This window comes from Mustela nivalis (assembly GCF_964662115.1).
Source record: "Mustela nivalis genome assembly, chromosome: 10".
Lineage (NCBI taxonomy): Eukaryota > Metazoa > Chordata > Mammalia > Carnivora > Mustelidae > Mustela > Mustela nivalis.
The window spans coordinates 39,856,572-39,881,977 of record NC_139029.1 but is presented as its reverse complement, the minus strand read 5'-3'; the positions used below and the strand labels follow the sequence as shown (position 1 = coordinate 39,881,977).

Below are 25,406 nucleotides of genomic sequence, written 5' to 3'. Positions count from 1 at the left end.
ATCAAGCCCAGCCTTCCACTCCCTGCTCAGTGGGGAGTCTGCTTCTCCCTCTCCCTCTACCCTTCCCCAATGCTCATGCTTGTGCGCATGCTCTCTCTCAAATAAATAAAATCTTAAAAAAAAAAACCTATAAAAACATAACAAGCAGTGAGTAGTGGATGAAGATACAAATGAAACAAAATTGGAACCATGTTAATTACTGCTGAAGCTGGGAAACTGGGTATACCAGAGTTTACTACACTATTCTGCTTTTTGTATGTATTTGAAATTTGTCCATAACAAGTATTTTAAAAAGTTTGCTATAGTATATGAAATTATACTCATAACTGTGTCACATTACTAATTAGGTTTATATTTATATAATTATCTGAGAACACTTGGCAGAAAAATATTCATTTATCTTATTAAATCAACCTACTTATATTCTATCAATAAGCATAATTTCATGTTTACTTTTTAAGAGATTATAACTATGATGATTATTTCTCCAAGTTATAGTGCCATATGTATATTTAGAGAAATAAGAAATAATACACCTACTGTCTTTCTTGCTGTCTTCTTACAGTAAATCTAATAATCATAATCCTGAAATTAATAAAGATATATTTTCCCCTCAATAGTAACATTAACCTTTAATGCCCCCTTAGCACCTTGTTCATGTCTCTATTTAAGCATTTACTAGACCATAACACTCGAAGTGTTATAAGTCTAGTAAATAAGTCAGGCTTCTACCTGACTTTTTCAGACAGAAACCATTTCTCTCGATCAATGTAAGCCCTCACACACTCTGCACTGTGCCTGCTATGTAGTAGGTACACAATAAATATATGCTGAGTGAGTATCTACCATAGTAAAAGCATTGTGCTTAAGGAGCATGAAGATTAAATGATAGCTCTGGCCTCCAAGAAATACATAATCTAGTTAGAAAAATAAAAAATAGGTACTGTACACATGAATATCTAATTAGCCATACAGGACAGCATTATGCCTGGGATTCAAAGACAATTTTATTTAAATGTGGAAAAGAGGTCATTCTTAAGGGGGAACAAGTATAGACCCAAACACAACAATCTGAGAGAGCAATAAGCAAATCAGTTTGGGCTGAAAAAAGAATTAGTGTAAGCAAGTAGTGAAAAGAAGCTAGAAAGACCAGACTGTAAAGGCCATAAGACATCAAAATGTGTAGAGAATGGTCTTGAATACTGAATGTTAAAATCATGAGTTGCCCCAACTTGGGCTAGCAGAGACTTGAGATTTAACAACATAAACTTCCTTTAAAAAAAAAAAAAATCATTATTTCCAACATGGTTCATGGAACTAAAAACGAAGTGCTGCTTCTTACAAGAATATTTAATAATATTCAAACAAGAATGGTAGATCAGTTATTAAAAATGTGATTATTCAATTACCTACTACATGGGTATAATGTTAATTATCTAGTGTTATCACAGTCTGTGCATGGTATATTTTTCATTTAAAGAAGGAAATTAACATAGAATGAAAAATCACTTTATTTAAAATATACTTCAAAAGATACCAGTCTAGAGGTGGTGATTTGAATACAATTAGTACATACTAAGATCTTTAAACAATAGTTCAAAACAAATATACGACATAGTTCCAAACAAGAATTTGGCTTCTGAAGTTCTTCTCCTAAAAGAATTAGTTTTTATAAGCAATGCTGTATTTCTGAACTAAAAGATAATTTTTACTGATTCAACAAAAATATATTAAAAATCAACTATATGCAAAGTACCCTACTAGATCTACAAAAGTCCTAAAGAGATTGATATAAAAAACTAACAGTTTTCTTAGAGTCAATGATATTTTAGAAGTACACTATTCAAGTGATTAGGTATAACACCTGTGTAGACATCTCATAACAAATAACTGATACAAACCAAACCAAACCAAAGAAAGGATTGAGAAATTACCTGTATAAATGATTGAAACTGAGAGGAAAAGACCCCCTCAACCTTGGTATGTAGATCCAATAGAATCTCAAATGATTAATTTCACATTTATATGAATCCTATGGCTATGGAGTAGCTTTGGGTCATCAGTGGTAAAATATGAGAACAGTAGGCTATTCCACGTATCCTTCCTTCTCCACTTTCCTTCCTTAAGCCCATAATTCTATACGGCTTGGTTTATTACAGACCCAAAGCAACAACATTAAAATTAATCTCTCTTCCCAACTACTATCAAAGGACAACCTAAATAACTGGATATAGTAAAGGTCTGGAGACCATTTCTAAAATCACAGACTTCAGACAGAAATACATCACGTTGTAAACTTGTTACCTGCCATTTCCAGCTAGAAAAAGAGAATACCAGGGGGCGCCTGAGTAGCTCAGTTTATTAAGCATGTCTGCCTTTGGCTCGGGTCATGATCTCAGGGTCCTGGGATCGAGCCCCATCTTGGACTCCCTGCTTCTCCCTCTTCCTCTCTCTTATCTCACCTCTGAACCCCCAGCCCTGTGCTCTCTCAAGTAAATAAATCTTGGAAAAAAAAAAAAGAAGAAGAAGAAGAAAGAAAAAGAAACAGAGTATCAGGGTAGGAGGGATCTAATTAATTACGGCTTATCCATTCAAATCACACTGACTGAGAAATTTAAGGGAAAAGTTTACCAAAATAAAGTGAATCTTAGGCAGACATTTTATCTAACCATTTTGGCAGTGACTTAAAACTATAAATCTTTTACAATTAGGTTTAAAATATATCTTTATTGATCAACAGGCAACAAGTTATTTTTCTAGTTTAGGAAATACAACCACACATTCTAAAGCTCTTCTTGACCATAAATTGATTGTATAAAGAAAGTTCAGGCTCTAGTTTCATAATGCCTAGATACTAATCATTCTGCCACTTATTAGCAAACTAACCTTAGGGAAACCACTTACTCTCTCTGTATCTCTCATCTGTAAAATGTAGATAAGATCTACTTTCATGGGATTATTTTAAAGATAAAATAATACAGTCCATTTAAATGCTTTAGCATAGTATCTGGCACACAGTGCGAAAAACATTAGTTCTTCCTCTGGATACTGAAATATAATACTATTATCATTAAGATATTAAGTCATTTTATTTTTTTTAAAGTGTTACATCCTCTCATAACCCCACATTCTCCATATCATAAATGTATTCAAATAGATTCACCAAAACAAATTCTCACCTTCGTTTTGTTCAAATTCATCTAATACCTTGTCCAGGTTGTAAGCTTCTGCTTGGAAATAATTCTCCATCGGTGAGGAAACACCACTCAAGAGACTTGTTTAAACCTAGAAAGTAGATCAAATTTGTATTACACTTTCAATTTCTAAAATTTAATTTATAGTCAACTGATAACAGAAATACAAATGATCATGACACTACTATGAACAATTATACACTAACAAATTGGAAAACCTAAAGGAAAGGAATAAATTCCTAGACAAATGCAACCTACCAACAGTGAATCACAAAGAAATAACAATTCTGAACAGAGCAATTACTAATAAGATTGAATCAGTAATTAAAAACCACCCAAAAGGGGTGCCTGGGTGGCTCAGTGGGTTAAAGCCTCTGCCTTCGGCTCAGGTCCTGATCCCAGGGTCCTGGCATCAAGCCCCATGTCAGGCTCTCTGCTCGGCAGGGAGCCTGCTTAATCCTTTCTCTCGGCCTGCCTCTCTGCCTACTTGAGATCTCTATCTGTCAAGTAAATAAATAAAATCTAAAAAACAAAACAACCCACCCAACAAAGAAAAGTCTAGGACCAGTTGGCTTCACTGATGAATTCTTTCAAACATTAAAAAACAAATAAAAAGAACTGGGGTGCCTGTGTGGCTCAGTTGATCTAAGTGTCTGCCTTCAGCTCAAGTCATGATGCCATCAGGCCCCTTGCTCAGCAGGAAGTCTGCTTCTCCATCTTCCTCTGACCCTACCACCTAGCTCACACTCTTGCTTTCTTTCTCTCAAATGAATAAACAAAAAATCTTAAGAAAAAAAATTAATAGTAATGCTTCTTAAACTCTTCCAAACAATAAGAGAGGGGGGAACACTTCTAAACTCATTACCCTGATAACAGCATTACCCTGATACCAAAACCAGGTAAGGACACTACAAGAAAGGAAAATTACAGACTAATATTCCTGATGAATATAGACACAAAAATCCAAAGCCAAAAATATCAGCAATTCAGATTCAATAATAAATTTAAAAGTACATAAAAAATACATTAAAAAATATGTAAAAATACATATACAAGGCACCTGGGTGGCTCAGTTGTTAAGCATCTGCCTTCAGCTCAGGTCATGATCCCAGGGTCCTGTGATTGAGCCCCACATTAGGCTCCCCACTCAGCAGGGAGCCTGCTTCTCCCTCTCCCACTCCCCCTGCTTGTGTTCCCTCTCTTGCTGTGTTCTCTGTCAAATAAATAAATAAAATCTTTAAAAAAAAAAAATCATATACCATGATCAAGTGGGATTTACTCCAGGGATGCAAGGATGATTCAACATCTATACATCAATGTAGTACCACATTAACAAAATGAAGGATAAATCATATGATCATCTCAATAGTACAGAAAAACATTTAACAAAATTCAACATGCATTTATGATAAAAATCCTAAACTAAGTGAGTAGAGAACACACCTCAACATAATAAAGGCCATCTATGACAAGCACACAGTTAACATCATACTCAGCAGTGAAAACCTAAAAGCTTTTCCTCTGAGATCAAGAATAAGACTAGGATGCTCACTCTCACCACTTTTATTCAATATAATACTGGAATTCCTAGCAAAAACAATTAGGAAGAAAAAGAAACAAAAGGTATCTGAATCAGAAAAGAGAAGTAAAACTGTCTGCACCTGCTGGTGACATGATATTATATATAAAACATCCTAAAGACTACACACACACACACACACACACACACACACACACACACACAAAACCCTATTAGAATAAATGAATTCAGTAACATTGCAAGATTAAGTCAACACATAAGCAGTGCTTGGCTGGCTAAGTCAGGAAAACATGCAGCTCTTGTTCTCTGGTTCATGAGTTAAGCCCCACATGTGGCAGAGAGTTTTAAATTTTTTAAATTAAAATTTAATTAAGTTTAATTAAAATTAAAATTTAAAAAAAATTTTAAAAAGTGAACACACAGAAATCAGTTGGGTTTCTACACACTAACACCAAATTATCAGAAAGAGACATTAAGCAAACAATACCATTTACAATTGCATCAAAAAGAATAAAATTCCTAGGAATAAATATAATGAAGGAGGTAAAAGATCTGTACTCTGAAGACAGTGATGAAATAACTGGAAGACACAGACATGGAAAGATATTCTGGGCTCATGGATTAGAAGAATTAATATTGTTAAAATGTTCTTACTACCCAAAGCAATCTACAGATTCAATGTAATCCCTATCAAAATTTCAATGGCATTTTTCACAAAAATATCCAATAATTTGTCTGGATTCACAAAAGATCCTGAATAGCCAAAGCAGTCTTGAGAAAGAACAAAGCTGGAACCATCACAATTCTTGATTTCAAACTATATTACAAAGATATCTATAGTAATCAAAATAGTATGGTATTGGCATAAAAACAGCCCCATCAATCAATGTAACAGAAAAGAGATCCCAGGAATAAAACCACATGTGTATGGTCAATTAATTTATGACAAATGAGCCAACAATAAATATACAAGAGAGGATAATCTCTTCAATAAATGGTGCTGGGAAACCTGGACAGCCACATGCAAAAGAATGAAACCATACACCTATCTTGTATCATACACAAAGATCAACACAAAGGTCAACTTTACTCAACATGGATTAAGGATTTGAACATAAGACCTGAAACCAGGGGCACCTGGGTGGCTCAGTGGGTTAAGCCGCTGCCTTCGGCTGAGGTCATGATCTCGGGGTCCTGGGATCCAGTCCCGCATCAGGCTCTCCGCTCAGCGGGGAGCCTGCTTCCCTCTTTCTCTCTCTCTGCCTACTTGTGATCTTTCTCTGTCAAATAAATAAATAAAATCTTTAAAAAAAAAAAAAAAGACCTGAAACCATAAAACTCCTACAATAAAACAGGCAGTAATAAGCTCTTTGACATTGTCTTAGAGATGAGTTTTTGCATTTGACTCCAAAAGCAAAGGCAAGAAAAACAAAAATACAAACAGGTGGAACTACATCAAGCCAAAAAGCTTCTGCACAGCTGAGGAAACTATCAACAAAATGAAAAGCAACCCACTGAATGGGAGGAAATATTTGCAAATCATATATCAAATAAGAGTTAATATCCAAAATACATTCAGAACACACACAACTTGACTGCAAAAAAACCAAACAATCCAATTAAAAAACACACAGAAAGGCAACAGACACATGAAAAGATGCTCAACATGACTAAATATCAGAGAAATGCAAATGAAAAACCAAAATCAAATCACACCTGTTAGAATGGCTAATATCAGGGTGCCTGGGCAGCTCAGTTGGTTAAGCAACTGCCTTCACCTCAGGTCACAATCCTGGAGTCCCAGGATAGAGTCCCGCATCAGGCTCCCTGCCTTCTGATCCTCACCCTTCTCATGCCCTCTCTCATTCTCTCTCTCTCTCTCTCTCTCAAATACATTTCAAAAAATCTATAAAGAAAAGAAAAAGAAAAAAAGAAAAAGAATGGCTACTATCAAAAAGGTAAGAAATAACAAGTGTTGGTGAGGACATAGGGGAAAAAGGGACCCTTGTATGCTGTTGCTAGGAATCCAAACTGTATGAAAAAGAATATAGAGGTTTCTCAAAAAATTAAAAATAGAACTACCATATGATTCAGCAATTCCTCTACTAGGTATTTATTTTAAAAAATGAAAATACACATACCATAACTATGTGTGAAGTGATGGATATTAACTAAACTTATTGTGGTAATCAATACCTATATATATCAAATCATTATGCTGTACACCTTAAACTAATTCAATGTTATTTGTCAATTATATATCAATAAACTGGAAAAAAGTGAAAAAAATACATAGATTTATGAATATTTATATAATTTATAAATCTTAAATATACAAGAATAAAATCTCTTATAAATCTATTCAGACCATGGTAAACTATAAAATTCATCATCCCCACTAGAGGTAGTCTAAGATCTTTAACCCAATAAAGTCTAGAAAAGTATAAGCTGACAATAATCAAAATGTAATTATAGAAGACAAACTTGGCGCATTTGAACAGGCTAAAATCCAGATGCTGACAGAAAATCATTTCTTTGAGATAAAACTACATTTCTATTTGAAAAGAAAGTTTTTAAGGAATTGTACCCAAATGGGGTGCCTGGGTGGCTCAGGGGGTTAAAGCCTCTGCCTTTGGCTCAGGTCATGATCCCAGGGTCCTAGGATCGAGCCCCACATCGGGCTCTCTGCTCAGCATGGAGCCTCCTTCCTCCTCTCTCTGCCTGCCTCTCTGGCTACTTGTGATCTCTGTATGTCAAATAAATAAATAAAATCTTTTAAAGAATCATACCAAATGGAACAAGAAAGTTCAAGCATTTTCCCCCTCTACTATAATGACGGCCATACTTATCTATCTCCTTAATTTCTCAGAATGTTCTTTCCAAACTGAAAATTCTGCTTGGCTTCTTACTGGCAAATAGGGAGGCAGATTGAGAGGAAATAATATTATAATTCCCCTAAAATGTCTGAGTAAGGAAAACATTAAGAAGAGGAAAAATTTTTTAAATGTAATATACTAAGGAGAATTCTCCTACATTGTTGGTGGGAATGCAAGCTGATGCAACCACTCTGGAAAACAGCATGGAGGTTTCTCAAAAAGTTGAAAATAGAGCTACCCTATGACCCAGCAATCGAACTACTGGGTATTTACCCTAAAAATACAAACATAATGATCCAAAGGGGCACGTGCACTTGAATGTTTTTAGCAGCAATGTCCACAATAGCCAAACTATGGAAAGAACCTAGATGTCCATTAACAGATAAATGAATAAAGAAGATGTGGTGTACAGGGACGCCTGGGTGGCTCAGTTGGTTGAGCAGCTGCCTTCGGCTCAGGTCATGCTCCCAGCCTCCTGGGATCGAGTCCCACATCGGGCTCCTTGCTCAGCAGGAAGCCTGCCTCTACCTCTGCCTGCCACTCTATCTGCCTGTGCTCACTCTCTCTGTCAAATAAATAAATAAAATCTTTAAAAAAAAAAAAAGGAAAGAAAAAAAAAGAAGATGTGGTGTACATATACAATGGAATACTATGCAGTCATCAAAAGAAATGAAATCTTGCCATTTGCAATGATGTGGATGGAACCAGAGGGTATTATGCTGAGCAAAAAAGTCAATCAGAGAAAGAAAATTATCATATGATCTCCCTGATATGAAGAATTTGAGAGACAACATGGGGGGGTTGGGGGGTAGGTAAGGAAAAAATGAAACAAGATGGGATCGGGAGGGAGACAAACCACAAGAGAGACTTAATCTCACAAAACTGAGGATTGTGGTGGGGGGTGGTGGGTAGGGATAGGGTGGATGGATTATGGACATTGGGGAGGGTATGTGCTATGGTGAGTGTACACCTGGCGATTCACAGACCTGTACCCCTGGGGCTAATAATACATTATTAATAAAAAAATTTTAAATGTAAAATACTGCTATTACAAAGTTTAAGGTAAATATAAAATGCGGTGAATTTTCTTTGACTTAGAGTGTTTCTCCTTGAGACATATAAAAGTGTGAATATTATTTCTTTCATTTTGCCAATTTAAAAAAAAAAGCTCAGGGGATTTAATGGGTTCATTCAAGTATTTCCTCATGATTATTCATTCAATCCACTTTTGTTTATGGACTGGCTCCTGTTAAATGATTTAAGTTTAGGTAGACAAATAGGCTGCATAATAATACCCTAATAGTTTTTCTTAAATCTATCTTTATAGTTCAAATTCATTTTCATATACATGCCATTTTATTTTTATAAAAACTGCATATTTAGGGGTGCCTGGTGGCTCAGTGGGTTAAGCCTCTGCCTTCAGCTCCGGTCATGATCTCAGGGTCCTGGGACTGAGACCACATCAGGATTTCTTCTCAGCAGGGAGCCTGCTTCCCTCTCTCTCTGCCTACTTGTGATCTCTCTCTCTGCCCAATAAATAAATAAAATCTTAAAAAAAAAACCCTGCATATTTAAACTTTCTAATGCTAAGAGCACACATGAAATTTCTCACAAACAATGTGCTAATCTAGCACATTTAATATACATGTATGATACTCAGCATTTCATAGTCAAAATACTAATAAATAATTGGATTCAACATATTTATTGTGCATCTACTGTGTACAGGGTATTGTAATCAACTGATTTTCAGACATCATCCTTAACATCAAGAAGCTTATAACTATCATATGATCTCCCTGATATGAGGAAGTGGTGAGGCAACATGGGGGGATTAGGAGGTAGGAGAAGAATAAATGAAACAGGATGGGATTGGGAGGGAGAAAAACCATAAGTGACTCTTAATCTCACAAAACAAACTGAGGTTGCTGGGGGGAGGGGGGTTGGGAGAAAGGAGGTGGGGTTATGAACATTGGGGAGGGTATGTGCTATGGTGAGTGCTGTGAAGTGTGTAAACCTGGCGATTCACAGACCTGTACCCCGGGGGATAAAAATATATTATATGATTATAAAAAATAAAAAATTTTTTAAAAAGAAGCTTATAACTTAATGGTAAACAATGCTAAATAAGAAAATTAATATAATAAATGATTTTAATAACACAATACAAGAGACACAAAGCACGACTTGATTAATTTGTTAGATGAAATTAACAGATAAGTACTACAGAGTAAGTACTATAAAAGTTCAAGAAATGGGTAGAACCACCATGTGGATGGTCAAGGAAGCATTATTTATGGATTTGAGGTGGGTCCAGAAGGAAGGAAAAATTTTAACAGATATTCCAGATAGCAAGATACTGAAGTAAAATTTCAAACAGGGAGAGACATACAAGGAGTTATCTAGGGATGGGCATTTATTGATGGATCAGTGAAACTGGATCAAGAATTTATTTATATAGTTAACATTAGGACATGGTTGGAGAGTTAGATAGGCTTTATATTACGCACGCCTTGGAATGCCAGTCTGAGAAAGGTATTGTATTATTTTAAGCAATGGAAAGCACTACAGCACATTCACATAAGTTTTATTGCGATATATTGTTATAATTGTTCCTTTATTATTAGTTACTGCTGTTAATCATTTACTTTGTCTAAATTATAAATTAAACTTTATCATAGGTATGTATCTATAGGATAAAACAGTATACATAGGTTTTGGTACTACCTGTAGTTTTAGGCACCACTAGGGGTCTTGGAACATATCCCCCATACATAAGCAGGGACTACTGTATAAAAAGCTGCTTAAGAAGCTGTACTGAACTCCAATGATAACTACTGATTCAGGCCAGCATCAAAAACGAATCCTAAAGCCTTTAGGAAAATGGTTATTGGGGAAGAAATATTCACAGTGTCTCAAAGTATTAGTCCACCAAAAAAAAAAAAAAAAAAATTAATCGCAAAGGAGAAAATATATGTTTATATTAAAAAGATATGATAATCACTACCTAAACCAAATGATCAACTCAGCATCACCAATTGTTTAACAATAGCTGATATAGTTTAACATGTTAAAAAGTTTAACATGATGCACCTCTTGATGTTATGCAATGAGAAGTTTAAAACATTATCAACCCAGTATTCTTGCCAAAAATGTTTAACCAGAACTGAATTCTGAAGAAACAATTTGACAAATCTAGAATCCAAGGCATTCTATAAGACAACTGTTCTGAACTTTCCAAAAAATTCAATGTTATAAAAACCATCAGTCTAAATCAAGAGAGACTAAAGAGATTAAATAACCAAATGCCATGCACAAACACTGACTTGGTCCTAGATCAAGAAAACACACATATATACATACACAGCAAAACACCACATTTAGATGACAATCCATGAAATGTGGACTATGTATTAGGTGATACAAAAAATTAATAATCTCTTCCTTAGATGTCATAACTGTATTTTGATTTCCTAAGAGAATGTCCTTACTCTTCAGAGATGTCTGCTGAACTATTTAGGGAAGAAGTGTTATATTATCTGTATTTAACTTTCAAATGATTCAGAAAAATAAAAGTATGTAAACGTGTGTATGAGTGTGGAAAAGAGAAAAAAAAAGAGAACAGAGGTAGAAAGGAAGAGAGATGTTCAAAAAAGAAACAAAATGGTAAAAACTGATGAATCTAGGTAAAGGATATATGGATCTTTACTGCATTATTTTTCCATTTTTCCATAGGCTTGAAATTTTTCAGAAGAAAAAAGAATACTGAGCTGGTGGTAGGAAGCATTCCTTCTCTCTCTCAATATAGAAATTCTACAAAAAAAAAAGATTATTTTAAAATCGTTTATACAGTCAAATTCAAAAGCAAGAAAGGGAAATATAGATACATAAACAAGAAGCAAGCAAGCCACAGCAATGAGTGAAATCTGAAAATGTCAGTCCACAGGGGTTACAAAACTAGACAGAAACTATAAAACTAGACAGCAACAGGCTGAGGATTCGAAAGCTAACAGGGAGGACAGGAATTACTGGCTACAAACTTCCAGAAGTTTCTGCTGTGGAAGGGGCCACATTGGGCTCTCTGAATAAAGCCAGCAGCTGGGGAAAAAAACTATGCCAAGTGGCTCCAAGACTCAGCAATGGAACAGGAACGAACAGAATGCCAGTAAAATCAACTTTCAGAAATTAGAATTCCTACCCTGCCCCTCATTCACTGGGAATGATATTAAGTCCTTCTATTCCTGACTATAACATGGTTTATCTCTATGCTTACTCAACTCTTCCTGTAACTTATAATAATAATGTCTGTAATTTTAAAGTCATTAAATATGGGATAGTAGAGAGAGGAAGGTGTACATGACAAGGAGCAGTACAAGGGAGATCTCTGCGGTGATGGAATTGTGTTCTATCTTCAACTACAATGGTAGTTGACAAATGGGAGAGATACACATTCATGAATATGCTCACAGCAGCTTTATTCATAACAGCCAAAAGGTCGTAACAACTAAATATCTATCAACTGATGAATGGATAAATAAAATGTCCATTTCCTGGTTTTTTATAGTTATGTAAGATGTAACCAATGAGGAAAAACTGGGTAAATGAAAGGCACACAGGAACTCCTTATACTATTTTTACAACTTCCTGGGGGTCTATAATTACTACAAAATAAAAAGTTGAAAAAATAGTAATAAAAGGGGAAAAGTTATGAAAAATTCAATAGACATGGGAACAGGATGAAGAGAGTATCTGTGTAAAGGGGAGTCAGAGTCCAAGTGTGGTAAAATAGATGTACTCATGTTAGGGTCGCCCAACATAAGGTGTCAGAGACCCAGCAGGGTGAAGAAACCATCTGTGCAGAAGGACAGCGCAGCATGGGGTGCCAGAGCACAAGAGAGGTAAGGAAGGCATCCACATGAACGGGATGGTCTGGCCTGGGGATAAGAAGAGTCCATAGGCAGGAGGGGTGAGGAGCTGTAAGAGTGCAGCCCAAAGTGGCAGGTTGGAGCCTGAGCAAAATAGAAGGGCCAGGGGAAGGAGAAGGTGATAGGAGATTGGTTACATGTAGAGATGGATCAAATAAGTGACTATATGAAGGGCAACAGAGGCAAGGTTTCTCACTGTTAGAGAAAAGAGTTAAATGCACAAAAGGTGACAACCAGAAAGAACCCTGCAGTGTTGGTTTGGAATTTGAGATATAAGTATGAACTCACAGACTGCAAGAAACATCAGTAGTTATAGCAACAGATATAGATATAAATGTATGTGTGTCCACCCACAATAGATACAGATGTAAATGTATGTGTCACGCACAACAGATACAGATGTAAATGTGTGTATGCGCATATTCTCTAGCTCTGTGCACAGGATCTTGGAGAAGCAAAACTCCATCTCTACTTCAAGTAGCTATGAGCATATACCTCACACCAGATTTGGTTTCCAAGTATGTTATCCATGCAAAGGAAGCAGGGTTCCATGGGGAAATGGTTGATTCCAGAGCTGGAGTAGAAAAAAATACAAGAGCTTTGATGAGGATATAGGGAAATATGAGCTCTTAACACATTACTAGAAGGAAAGTAAAACGCTGCTGCAACTTTGGGAAACAGTTTGGCAGTGCCTCAAAAAGTTAAACAGTGTTACCTTATGGCATAGCTATTCCACTCTTAGGTTTATACCCAAAAGAAATGGAAAAATATTCACACAAAAACTCATCCCCAAATGTTCACAGCAACATCATTCACAACAGCCAAAAGGTGGAAACAACCCAAATATATATCAACCGATAAATGCATGAAGGAAGTGTAGGATGGTTTATCAACAAAGTGGGATATTATAAGGCAATAAAAATAGATGATGTATTGCTATATGCTACAACATGAATGAATTTTGGAAATATTAAGGTAAAGAAGCAGAAAAGCTATATATGATTCCATTTGTATGAACTGTCCAGAATAGACAAATCCATAGAAACAGAAAATTAATTCATGATTGTCAGGTGCTGGGGCCGGGGGTGGGGGGAGGATTGGAGGAAAATGGGAAATGACTACTAATGGATATAAGATTTCTGTTTGAGATGATAAAAATGTTCTGGAACTACACAGTGGTGATGACTGACTGCACAATTCTGTAAATATATAAAAACCACTGGACTCCACACACTTTAAAAGAATCAATTTTATGGTATGTGAATGATATTTCAATTAAAAAAAAAAACAATTTTGAGTATCTTACATGCTGGAAAGCAAGTATGTGTTCTAAGAATGATGGGGACATGTCAAAAGGACACAGAAACCAGCCTGAAAGAGTTCCCACAGGCTAAATAAGAAAATCAAAATAAATAATGATAGCAATGGATTATATCCCACTGAATAAAAAAGAGAACCATGAGTCTTTGCACTATGAATGAATGAATCCCAAGTGTGATGAGGAAGGGATATTTAATAGCTTCTAAGTTGTCCCCGCAAAAATACTAATTACCAAAGGAAAAAAAAGAAGAGTAACTTGAGCAGCAAAGCCTGGCAGACACCACCTAACACAAGTATCAAAGTGAGCATCATCAATAATGGGACAAATGGAAATCTGTGCTCTTTGACAGGCTGCAATGAAAAGGACACAACAATGTCAATACCGGGAAAGGTGAGGTAGTGAGTGGGGGCAGTCAGGGGGTTATGGGAACGCCCTTTAATTTCTGCTCAATTTTGCTATGAACCTAAAACTGCTCTAAAAAAAATAAAATGTATTAATTAAAAACAAAAGTAGTAGGGCACCTGGTTGGCTCATTGGGTTAAAGCCTCTGCCTTCGGCTCAGGTCATGATCCCAGGGACCTGGGATTGAGCCCCGCATCAGGCTCTCTGCTCAGCGGGGAGCCCGCTTCCCCCTCTTTCTCTGCCTGCCACTCTGCCTACTTATGATTTCTGTCTGTCAAGTGAATAAATAAAATCTTTGAGAAGAAAAAAAAAAAAGGAACAAATAAACAAAAGTAGCACCACTTCTGTGATATTCCCACAAAAATGCATAACTTGAATCTAGTCAGGAGGAAACATCAGACAAACCAAAACCGAGGAACATTATACAAAATAACTGGTTTGCGATCTTCAGAAGTGTCAAGGTCAAAAAAAGTCAAAGACTGCAGAACTGTTCCAAAGAGAACAGAGACATGACAACTAAATGCAACACAGGATTCTAAACTAGATCCTCTTGGTATAGAGGACATTATTTGTACATCTGGCAAAACTTGAATAAGATCTGAGAATTAGATGATGGTAATGAATCAAAGTTAATTTCCTGATTTTGATAATGTATTGTGGTTAGGTAGGAGAATGTTCCTATTTGCCAGAAACACAGTTTCAAAGGGGATGGGGCATACGCAGCTAGCAATTTATTCTCAAATGGTTCAGAGAAAAAAGTTCTTTGTACTTCTGACTTTCCTATTAGCTTGAGATAATTTAAAATTTTTTTAAATGCACCAAAAGAGTCTATCATATTTTAAATGTCCAGAGCACTTTCTTTTTCTAATAATTTTATAGCATCTTATTTCATGAACATAATTTCTTCTCTTATTCTCTGATGCAATAACTAATTACCTATTGTTTGTTGGTTTTTTTTTTTTCTCAAACTTTCTTCTATGTCCAGTATTATTTACTTCAAGCTCCTCTTTTGTACTTTTAGTCTCTTTCTCATTGGATCCTTTCCCAAAATGCCTATTTATTGAATAAATGGAAATACTAAAAGCCAACTGCAAGATCTGCATACTTGGCTTCTCAAGCAGGTGGCTTCCACTGCATGGTGATCAGGTGGGAACACAGCAATTTCATGGGAGACCTCTAAATGCCAGTATAGATAAGTGTTTTCTTTAGAGTCCGCAGAAGACTCATATAATGTTCTATAAGGGAATAATAACATGTAATACCAGACAATTACCTTCTGAAAGAAAAGTAGAAGAAAGAGCAAGGGGAAGAGTCTCACTTTTCAATATAAATGATTTCCCTTAATCCCTCAGCTTTCACTATGGTGCCTCATCCTTGATCTGTAATGTTTAGTGTCCCTAAGTCTTTAGTATATTTAGTTTCATTTTCTTTTTTTTTTTTTTAAGATTTTTATTTATTTATTTGACAGAGATCACAAGTAGGCAGAGAGAGAGAGGAGGGGAAGCAGACTCCTTGCTGAGCAAAGAGCCCGATGCAGGGCTCAATCCCAGGACCCTGGGATCATGACCTGAGCTGAAGGCAGAGGCTTCAACCCACTGAGCCACCCAGGTGCCCCTAGTTTCATTTTCTAAGGAAAAACCTGTGGTCTCCTGAGGGCTTGGGAGAGGGACAGTCTTCTCACTACATAAGCTACATCTCCCAGAGGATTTAAATACTACCTCAGGATTCATTCTTTAAATTAATTAATTTATTTATTTTAAGAAGGCTCCACACTCAATGTGGGGTTTGAACTCACAACCCCAGGATCAAGAGTCACATGCTCCACCAACTGACCCTGCCCAGTACTCCTTATGTCAGGATTCTTTCCTTGTCTTATTAAAGCTTCCAACTCTTTTTCAAAATAGACGTCACTAAATATCATACTTGTATATCTCAAAAAAGAAAATAATTACTTTATTTACTGGTTTCTTCCTAAGGACCTCTTTTGTTGTTAGGCTTCTAGGCCTCTTCTTTTTTTTTTTTTTTTTTTTTTAATTAATTAAGAGGCTTTATTTATAAATTTTTTAAATTAATATATAATATATTATTTGCCCCAGGGGTACAGGTCTGTGAATCATCAGGCTTACACACTTCACAGCACTCACCATAGGCCTCTTCTTTTTATTCTATTGACTATAGAGTCCTTTTGGACACTCTCTTGAATCTCAGTCTTAGGGGGTGCTACTTTTAAAGCACTGATCTGGTTGTTCCCTTTATGTTTTCTTCACTGGTACGTCCTCTTTATGCTATCTACCAATTATAATGAACATGTGTATATCCCTGTGTATATCCCTGTACCAAACATTACTGAGCATCTACTATGTTTCAGGCACTGTCCTAGTCATTAGATTACAAGACAAATAAGACAATGTCTTTGACCTAACAGTGCCTAATATCTTATAGGGGAAATGGATAAGTAAACTTAAAATATAAAACATTGTGCCAATTGATATATACACTGAGTACTACGAAGCCAAAGAAGAGGTAAAGCTAAATCAGACTGAGATGGAGGTGTACTTCTGGGCTACTATGACAAATATTCTAATAACTGATTACCCCTGATTATTTACTATTTATTAGTGTTGATAGTTTTTGCAGTGGCTTGAAAACCCCAGGTAATGCCTGGGGGCACCTGGGTGGCTCAGTCCGTTAAAAGTCTGCCTTCAGCTCAGGTCATGATCCTGGAGTCCTGGGATCATGCCCCACATCGGGCTCCCTGCTCAGCAGGAAGCCTGCGTCTCCCTCTCCCACTCCCCTAGCTTGTGTTTCCTCTCTCACTCTCTCTCTCTCAAATAAATTAATTAATTAAATAAAATTTAAAAAAAAAAAAGAGGTAATACCTGAAGAATAAGATTTTGCCCAGTAAAGGCAGAAAAGTGCACTCCCTTCACACACCCTCACATGAGGTAATTAGGGTACAAGAACTACTCTTCCAGCCGCAGGCCCAGAAGTTTTGATGGAGAAAGCACTACTGAATGCCCCTCCACTGGACCCTCAACTAAAAAGAAAAGGAGCTCAGTCTCGTATCACAGAGTCAGACCCATCCCTCCATCCTCAAAGCTTACATGAAAAATCAAAAGAACTCAGCCAGAGTATGCAACATGCCATTAGTGAATGGCATAATCAGTTTCTGAAACTAATCCCACCCACAAAGCCTCCACCCACATCACCATTTTCTACCCTTTCAGTAATTATAAGACCTGAAAGAAATCAAACATGATTCCTAGTCAGGGAAAAATAATCAATGATTCCTACTCTATAAGAATTAGTAAAATACTTCCAATTTTCTATTGGAAATTGTTGTTCTTCACAGTTAGTCTAAAAATACAAAGTAAGACAATTTAATTAAATTTATATTTGATTCCCTGCCCCCAAATCAGCTTTAATTGTTTAACTCTTGCATGATGACTAAGAAATAGAAAAAGATTAATTGGATTTGGGGCAAATGGGTGGCTCAGTAGATTAAGGCCTCTCTGCATTCAGCTCGGGCCCTGCCTGGGACTCTCTGCTCGGCCAGGAGCCTGCTTCCCTTACTCTCTCTACCTGCCTCTCTGCTTACCTGTAATCTCTGTCTATCAAATAAATAAATAAAATCTTAAAAAAACTTTAATTAAAAAATAATAATAATAATAAAGATTAATTGGATTTTTTTCTCTTAACAGTATTGCTCAAATCCATGTTCTTTTTCATGTTGAAATTACCTTTCTATTTTGAAAATGGAAGTTGACTCCAAAAGGAATAACCAAGCACTGGCAGAGAAATTATAATTTTTGACATAATTCGACAGTAATTTAAAAATACCCCTTTGCTTTGGATTTAAGTCGTCTTTTTTTAAGACCACACTCTTGATTTAACAAGAGGCAATGTTATAAATGAAGCAAACAGCATATATACATAAGCATTACTTCCTATAGATTGAGTTGTTTTCTTAAGTTCAATCTCTAATAGAAACAGAACATTGGTTTTCTTACCTTTTTCCCCTTACACACGTGATACAGAACAGACTTCCCTGTGCTTACTCATGATGCTTGCTGCACCACCAGCCACTCCTGCTGATTCAGTATGTTCTGTTTGATCCTAAAGGGGAAAAAAAAAAAAAAAAAGGACACACATTGCTCATTACATTTGCAGAAGGAATAAGCCCTAATTTTCTCCATATAAACCTATCATAGCCAAACAAATGAAAACTATGGGCTTAAATAATAAATTACAGTTACATCTTCAGATTCAAAGACCTAACCAGCATGAAATGCAGCAGTCACATTTTATTGTGTAAGAAGGCCAAAAGTTAAACATTTCAATAAACAGTTAAGAATTTTTTTTAACATTTCTTATTTTCCATGGGTAATACAAAGTGAAACGTTAAAGGCAGACACTTTCTACCCAAAGGTTTTAACAACGTTAATTCATAAAAATACCACTTATTTTGTATTACAATAAGCCCTCCAAGAATTCAAAGCTAGCAAAAATGCTGCTTTACTAGGATGTGGGATTTTTTTTCTGTACATACAGAATCCTTAAATTGAGATTCAGAGGCTTCCCGTTGAGATTTTTATTGCCAAACAACTGTTTTCCCTACAAATGGAATCTCGTATGATTCCAGCCCTCTTCCACTGTTTAGAAGCAATGGCTCTATTAGCCCAATATTAACCTTTACTGTCAGAGGTATGCAAAAAACAAAGCTGCCAAAGCTTTTTCAAATGTTATTTCCTTCTTCTGAATATATGACAATATCCATGAAGTTACAAGTCTAATTTAAATACCTTTGTAGCTGCTAAGAGATAATTTAAAACTCTATAAGAGCCTCATTTAGTCTTGAACAAGATTAGTAACTGTAATCAGAATAAAATTAAGAATCTCATATTATCTGTAAAGGCCTATTTAGCCAGAGCAGCTCCATCCGGTTAAACAGTGATTTTGTTATTTATGCAGTAAAACTTAAACTGACCTTGCCCCCTCACCTCCCAGAACTTACTTAAAAACAAGTCCAAGAAACCAGTCCCAGGTAACAAAGCCCAAATACAAGGGTGGGCAGGCCAGGTGGAGGTATCCAATCAGTGAGGGCACATACTATCTCCCTAGCTACCAAGGAGTATGGACCCCGCCCTTTGGGTGTCTTTTGGGCGCCAATTCTGACCAAGGTGATAGGCTAGTTCAAATATCTATTATAGGGTAAACTGTAATTCAATTGATTCAATTGGTCACTTATGTGTGATCTAGCATGACTGTGTAGCTTTCTCTGTGTGTTACAAACTCACTGGCCACCAGTGCGTGGCCAGGCCCAACCACATGGCCTTTGCCCTTAAAAGCTAGTCTGTAAGGCAGAGGCGGGGCCGGTCGGTTTGATTCTCAATGCTTGGCGAGAAATAAAGCTTTGCTTGACCTTCGCTTTGCATCAGTCTCGCTCCTTTGATTTCGGACCCAACATTATCCATATAAAATATCTAACAAGTAATCATAGCATTTCAGAACAGGAAAGTATCTTACATATGACCTAATGAATATCACTTAATTTTAAAGATAATAGGCACTTAAAAAAATTTCCTGGCATTATTGCAAATATAATTCCATTACCTGATGTGAAAATGATGTACTTGTTAAAAAATGGAGAATAAGAAAAAGCTAAAATTCAAGTTTCGAGAGGCCAATAAAAAATATGAAATGAAAACCAATGGTGAATGATTTTCCAGGGGCGCCTGGGTGGCTCAGTGGGTTAAGTCTCTGCTTTCAGCTCAGGTCGTGATCTCAGGGTCCTGGGATCAAGCCCCATGTCTGGCTCTCTGCTCAGCAGGAAGCCTGCTTCTCCCTCTCTCTCTCTGCCTGCCTCTCTACCCACTTGTGGTCTCTCTCTCTCTCTCTCTCTCTCTCTCTCTCTGTCAAATAAATAAATAAATAAATCTTTAAAAACATTTTTTTTCCGATCTTGAGAACTTGAAAAAAATATGTATTTGTTACATTCTAAATGAGAGATGCTGCTGATACTCAGAACCACGCTTACATCTATCAAATAAGGAACAAAACCATATCAGAAATAGGAAATGGCTATATGAGGAAAAGTACCAAGGTCAAAATAAATGAGGCAAAAGTAAGGTCCTCACCTCTAATTAAACTATTTAACTGAAGATTTTTTTTTAACAAATAAAATTAACTCTAGATTCAAAGGCAAATCCTTTATGTCTATATCTGTTTTGATGTGTGAGGCAAGTCCAATAATATTATATAACTGTCTCAAACATCACAGTTTTTTCTTCTGGAATTTTATCCCTCTGACCTTTAGCTTCAGCTGGCAAAGCCTTAAGTCTGGTTAAATTACTGCCTACCTAACTCCATACATTACCCCAAGAAGCTTAAATGTGTCTAGAGGAAAATTGCACAAGGAAGAGATTGCTGTCAATTTCACATTTGTGACTTCACACTACATTTCCCTTAGTCAATCTACTTTCAACCCTGTGCCTCATTCCTATCTTTTGATATGCCTGGAATCCCTCAGCTCAAAGCTTTCATAATTCAATTCTTTCAAAAAATAAATCTTTAAGTTTCCTGCAGGACAAAGAATAACATTATTTGGCTACATAAACTAGGGCAGAATCCAGCATATCTAACCACTTCTCATACAGACTTCCAACCAATTTCTTTTTCAGCACTAAACCTCACGTAAGCCTTTAGAGATTCCTAGAGCCTCCACAAGTTTCCTTAAGGTTCTGTGGGGGTATACACTTACTTCTCATCACATCTCCCTCCACAATGTATTGCTTCTTCAGTTCTAAGACCTTTATTTTACTTTTTCCACTCACTGAAACCTCCCACCCAATGCTGTTTCCTTTTCTGTTGTTTCTTCCTATCATTCAGTGGAGTTTTGTTGTTGCTGTTGTTGTTGTTGTTTTAAGATTTTATTTATTTGAGGGAGAGAGAGATCACAAGCAGGCAGAGAGGCAGGCAGAGAGAGAGGAAGAAGCAGGCTCCCCGCTGAGCAGAGAGCCAGTTGCAGGGCTCAATCCCAGGACCCTAAGATCATGACCTGAGCCGAAGGCAGAGGCTTTTTTTTTTTTTTTTAAAGATTTTATTTATTTATTTGACAGAGAGAGATCACAAGTAGATGGAGAGGCAGGTAGAGAGAGAGAGAGGGAAGCAGGCTCCCTGCTGAGCAGAGAGCGTGATGCGGGACTCGATCCCAGGACCCTGAGATCATGACCTGAGCCGAAGGCAGCGGCTTAACCCACTGAGCCACCCAGGCACCCCCATTCAGTGGAGTTTTAGGGAAGAAAGAAAATAAGTGTGTGTGTGTGGTAGGGGGGGATCAATCCATCCTATTGAGCCACAAGTCACCATTCTTATCTTTGAGAACACATAATGGAATATAATACTGCATTCTTTCCAAAAAGTAGCCTTAAAAGTTGCCAATGCCCTAGTAAATAAACTGATAAATAGTTTAGAAAAACAATGGGAGAGATAAATACACAAGTAACAAGTAGTGCCTTCCTCACCTCACCTAAAAACATGCTTTCCAGATAAGAAACAGTATCTAGGGGCGCCTGGGTGGCTCAGTGGGTTAAAGCCTCTGCTTTCAGCTCAGGTCATGATCCCAGGGTCCTAGGATCAAGGGGATCGAGTCCCGCATCGGGCTCTCTGCTCAGTGGGGAGCCTGCTTCCTTCCTCTCTCTCTGCCTGCCTCTCTGCCTACTTGTGATCTCTGTCTGTCAAATAAATAAATAAAATCTTAAAAAAAAAAAGAAAGAAACAGTATCTAGTACTTTTTTTTGCCTTTTTTTTTTTTAAGTATCTAGTACATTTTCCCTAAAATGAGCGCTTTACGGTAGAGCTTTTTCATCGCCTTTTGGCATTATGGAATTGGTTTTTGAAAGGAACAAAAGAAGTTTAACAACTGGAGAGATATATGACATAAAATACAGTATAAAATGTTTTAAGTACAGTTCAAGATACACAGAAAAAAAATTCTACAGAGTGCCTTCAAGATTCTGCTCAGTATCACCTCCTAAAGTGAAATGAGTAGTCACTTAGTTCTCTATGTTCTCAGAATACATTTATAACACATTTCACGTTGCATGGTGATTTCTCCCTTTATGATCTGTTGCACTCCACTACACAATAAACCACTCAAGGCAGGAAACCCTTTATTTATCCTTTCATCCCAAGATGCCAACAGTGTTGTCATATAGAGCAAGTATTCAAAATATCCAGGATTATTGAATTAAGTATAGCATATAACACATCTCCCATGACAAGGATTCCATATAAGTTCTATTTCTACAACTGCCGTATTTTGAGCCCTCATCAGTTCTCACCTTATCCCCCTCCTATCTCAGCTACTTAATGGGACATCTCTAGATGTCAGTGATGCATCTTCATTTGTCACCACAAATACCACCCAGATTGATTGTGCATTTCTTTTTTTTTTTTTTTAATTTTTTATTTATCCATTTGATGGAAAGAGATCACAAGTAGGCAGAGAGGCAGGCAGAGAGAGAGGAGGAAGCAGGCTCCCTGCTGAGCAGAGAGCCCCATATGGGGCTCAATCCCAGGACCCTGAGACCATGACCCGAGCTGAAGGCAGAGGCTTCAACCCACTGAGCCACCCAGGCGCCCCTGATTGTGCATTTCTACCTAATGAATAAATTCCCTTATTTTCTTCCCCCAAGAATGAAGTCCGGATTTTTAATATGGCAATAGAGATCCTTCCAGAACTTGGTCTCTGCCTCTTTTCCAACCTATTCTTCCACTACTTCCCTAAATTCCAATCACACAAAAACACCCATCTTTCTTGTGAGATCCTTTCTAATGCTTCTCTATTATTGCATGTCCTGTGCCTATATTGAGACACTTTTGCCACCCTTCTTTACCTAGCTAATGTGCATTACCCAAGGTTCAACTCAAACTCACTTTCAATACAACCGGAAGCCGTCCCTGATTCTCTATAGGCTGTTTTATTTATTTATTTATTTATTTATTTATTTGACAGACAGAGATCACAAGCAGGCAGAGAGGCAGGCAGAGAGAGAGGAAGGGAAGCAGAGAGCCTGATGTGGGACTCGATCCCAGGACCCTGGGATCATGACCCGAGCCGAAGGCAGAGGCTTTAACCCACTGAGCCACCCAGGCGCCCCTACAGATTGTTTTAGAAGAGTCATCCTATACTTATGTCATGACTTCTCTCCAGAAATGGCAGCACATACCAAATTAATTTACATCGTCAGTATGCCTGTCTTACCTCCCCCACTGAACTGTCAGTTCACTGAAAACAAAGACTATGTCTCCATTCTTTGTAACCCAGGGCACAGTAGAGTATTCAACAAATGTTTCGTGAAAAGGTAAATCAAATGAAATTAATGAAGTCCATACTTAAGTAATTAACTTCATGATGAAGATTTCTTCCACTCTGATAAGTATCTGTGAATGTGTGTGTGTTGTAGGAGAAAGACAGTAAGCAAAACATGCAAGAGAAAAACAAAAACAGGGAATTCTCTAGTGGAAAAGGGAGAAAAAAGGGACAAGGATTTATATAACTGATATTTTTTTTTTTTTAAAGTAGGCTTCACACCCAATATGGGGTCTGAACTCATAACCTGGAGGTCAAGAGTCCTATGCTCTACTGACTGAGCCAATCAGCCACCTTAACTGGGAAATTTCATCACGACTCTATAATTCAGGCACTTTGACATAGTAACTACATTCTAGAGACTTACCTCAATAAAATAATGGGATATATAGAAAAATATGGAATAACTGTTACATTGGTGTTAAAATAGTAAAATATTGGGAAAATCTATATGTCAATTGAAAGGAGCCATTTATAAAATGGTACAAATGGTAAGACTCCATATTTGGGGAAAACTTAAAACTCTTTTTTTTTTCAAGATTTTATTTTTAAGCAATCTCCCTACCCAATACAGGGCTCAAACCTACAACCCCAAGATTAAGAGTTGCATACTCCACTGCCAGGCTGTCCCCCAAAATCTAAAAGTCTTAAGAAATATACACCAAAATATAATTTAAAAATCTCTTAGTAGTATTTGGGTGACTTACATTTTTTTTCAATCTTTTATAGTCCTAATTTTTCTTGGAATAAATGTCTATTATTTGTTAATAACAGGAAAGAATATTAAGGATACATGAATTTCAATTAATAAAAACCCAAATTGGGTGGCTCAGTCAGTTAAGCATCCAAATCTTGGTTTTGGCTTAGGTCATGATTTCAGAGTCCTAAGATGGAGCCCCACATCAGGCTCCAGGCTCAGCATGAGATCCTTTCCCGCATCTTCCCCTCCCCCTTTGCTCCTCCCCCCCCAGCTCTCTCTAAAATAAATAAAATCTTAAAAAAAAAATCCCAAGCTACTTAAATTTCTACTTTCAAATATGAAAACTGAAAAAGGAAGGAAACAGGAAAGACAAGGATTTTAAAAGATTAAAAGTTTTGTTTTTTGTTTTTTTTTTTTTAATAAACCTATAAGGGCAATGACAGGAATAAAGATGTTTAAGATATAAAATGCAAGCGATTTTTTTTAAGATTTTTTATTTATTTATTTGACAGAGAGAAATCACAAGTAGAGGGAGAGGCAGGCAGAGAGAGAGGGAAGCAGGCTCCCCGCTGAGCAGAGAGCCCAATGCGGGACTTGATCACAGGACCCTGAGATCATGACCTGAGCCGAAGGCAGCGGCTTAACCCACTGAGCCACCCAGGCGCCCAAATGCAAGCGATTTATAGGAATCTCTGATGTGGACATGTTTATAACAGAAGAGGTTTATGAAGGTAATACAGATCTTTTTCAACTTATGACAGAATTATGTCCCAATAAAACAATCGTAAGTTGGAAATTTTAAGTCCAAAACACATTCAATACACCTAACCTACCAAACATCACAGCTTAGCCTAGCTTACCTTAAGCATGCTTATATTAGCCTACAGCTGGGCAAAATCATCTAACAGCTTATTTTATAATAAAGTGTTGCATATTGTATTGAAAGTAAAAAAAACTGAATGGGTGTTTGGGTATAGAATGGTTTTAAGTGTATCACTCTTTACCCTTGCACTCAATCACATGGCTGCCTGGGAGCCATGGCTCACTGCTGCTGCCCAGAATCACACGACAGTAT

The 25,406-nt window shown here is 36.8% G+C and overlaps 1 protein-coding gene across 5 annotated transcripts in view; it reads right to left on the bottom strand.

The window, feature by feature from the left end:
• ZFYVE9 (zinc finger FYVE-type containing 9) overlaps positions 1-25,406 on the bottom strand; it is a 203,780-nt gene that overhangs the window by 121,795 nt on the left and 56,579 nt on the right. For 2 of the 5 annotated variants that reach the window (XM_082688389.1, XM_082688392.1), the window contains exons 2-4: positions 18,269-18,374; positions 13,031-13,109; positions 3,180-3,285 (exon numbers count right to left, since the gene is read on the bottom strand). In XM_082688389.1, the coding sequence (XP_082544515.1) occupies positions 3,180-3,249 (70 nt within the window). In that variant the 5' untranslated portion in view covers positions 3,250-3,285; positions 13,031-13,109; positions 18,269-18,374. Of the gene's footprint in view, positions 1-3,179; positions 3,286-4,254; positions 4,311-13,030; positions 13,110-18,268; positions 18,375-25,406 lie in introns of those variants that run through there. The other 3 variants (XM_082688388.1, XM_082688391.1, XM_082688390.1) reach the window with 2 other exon arrangements.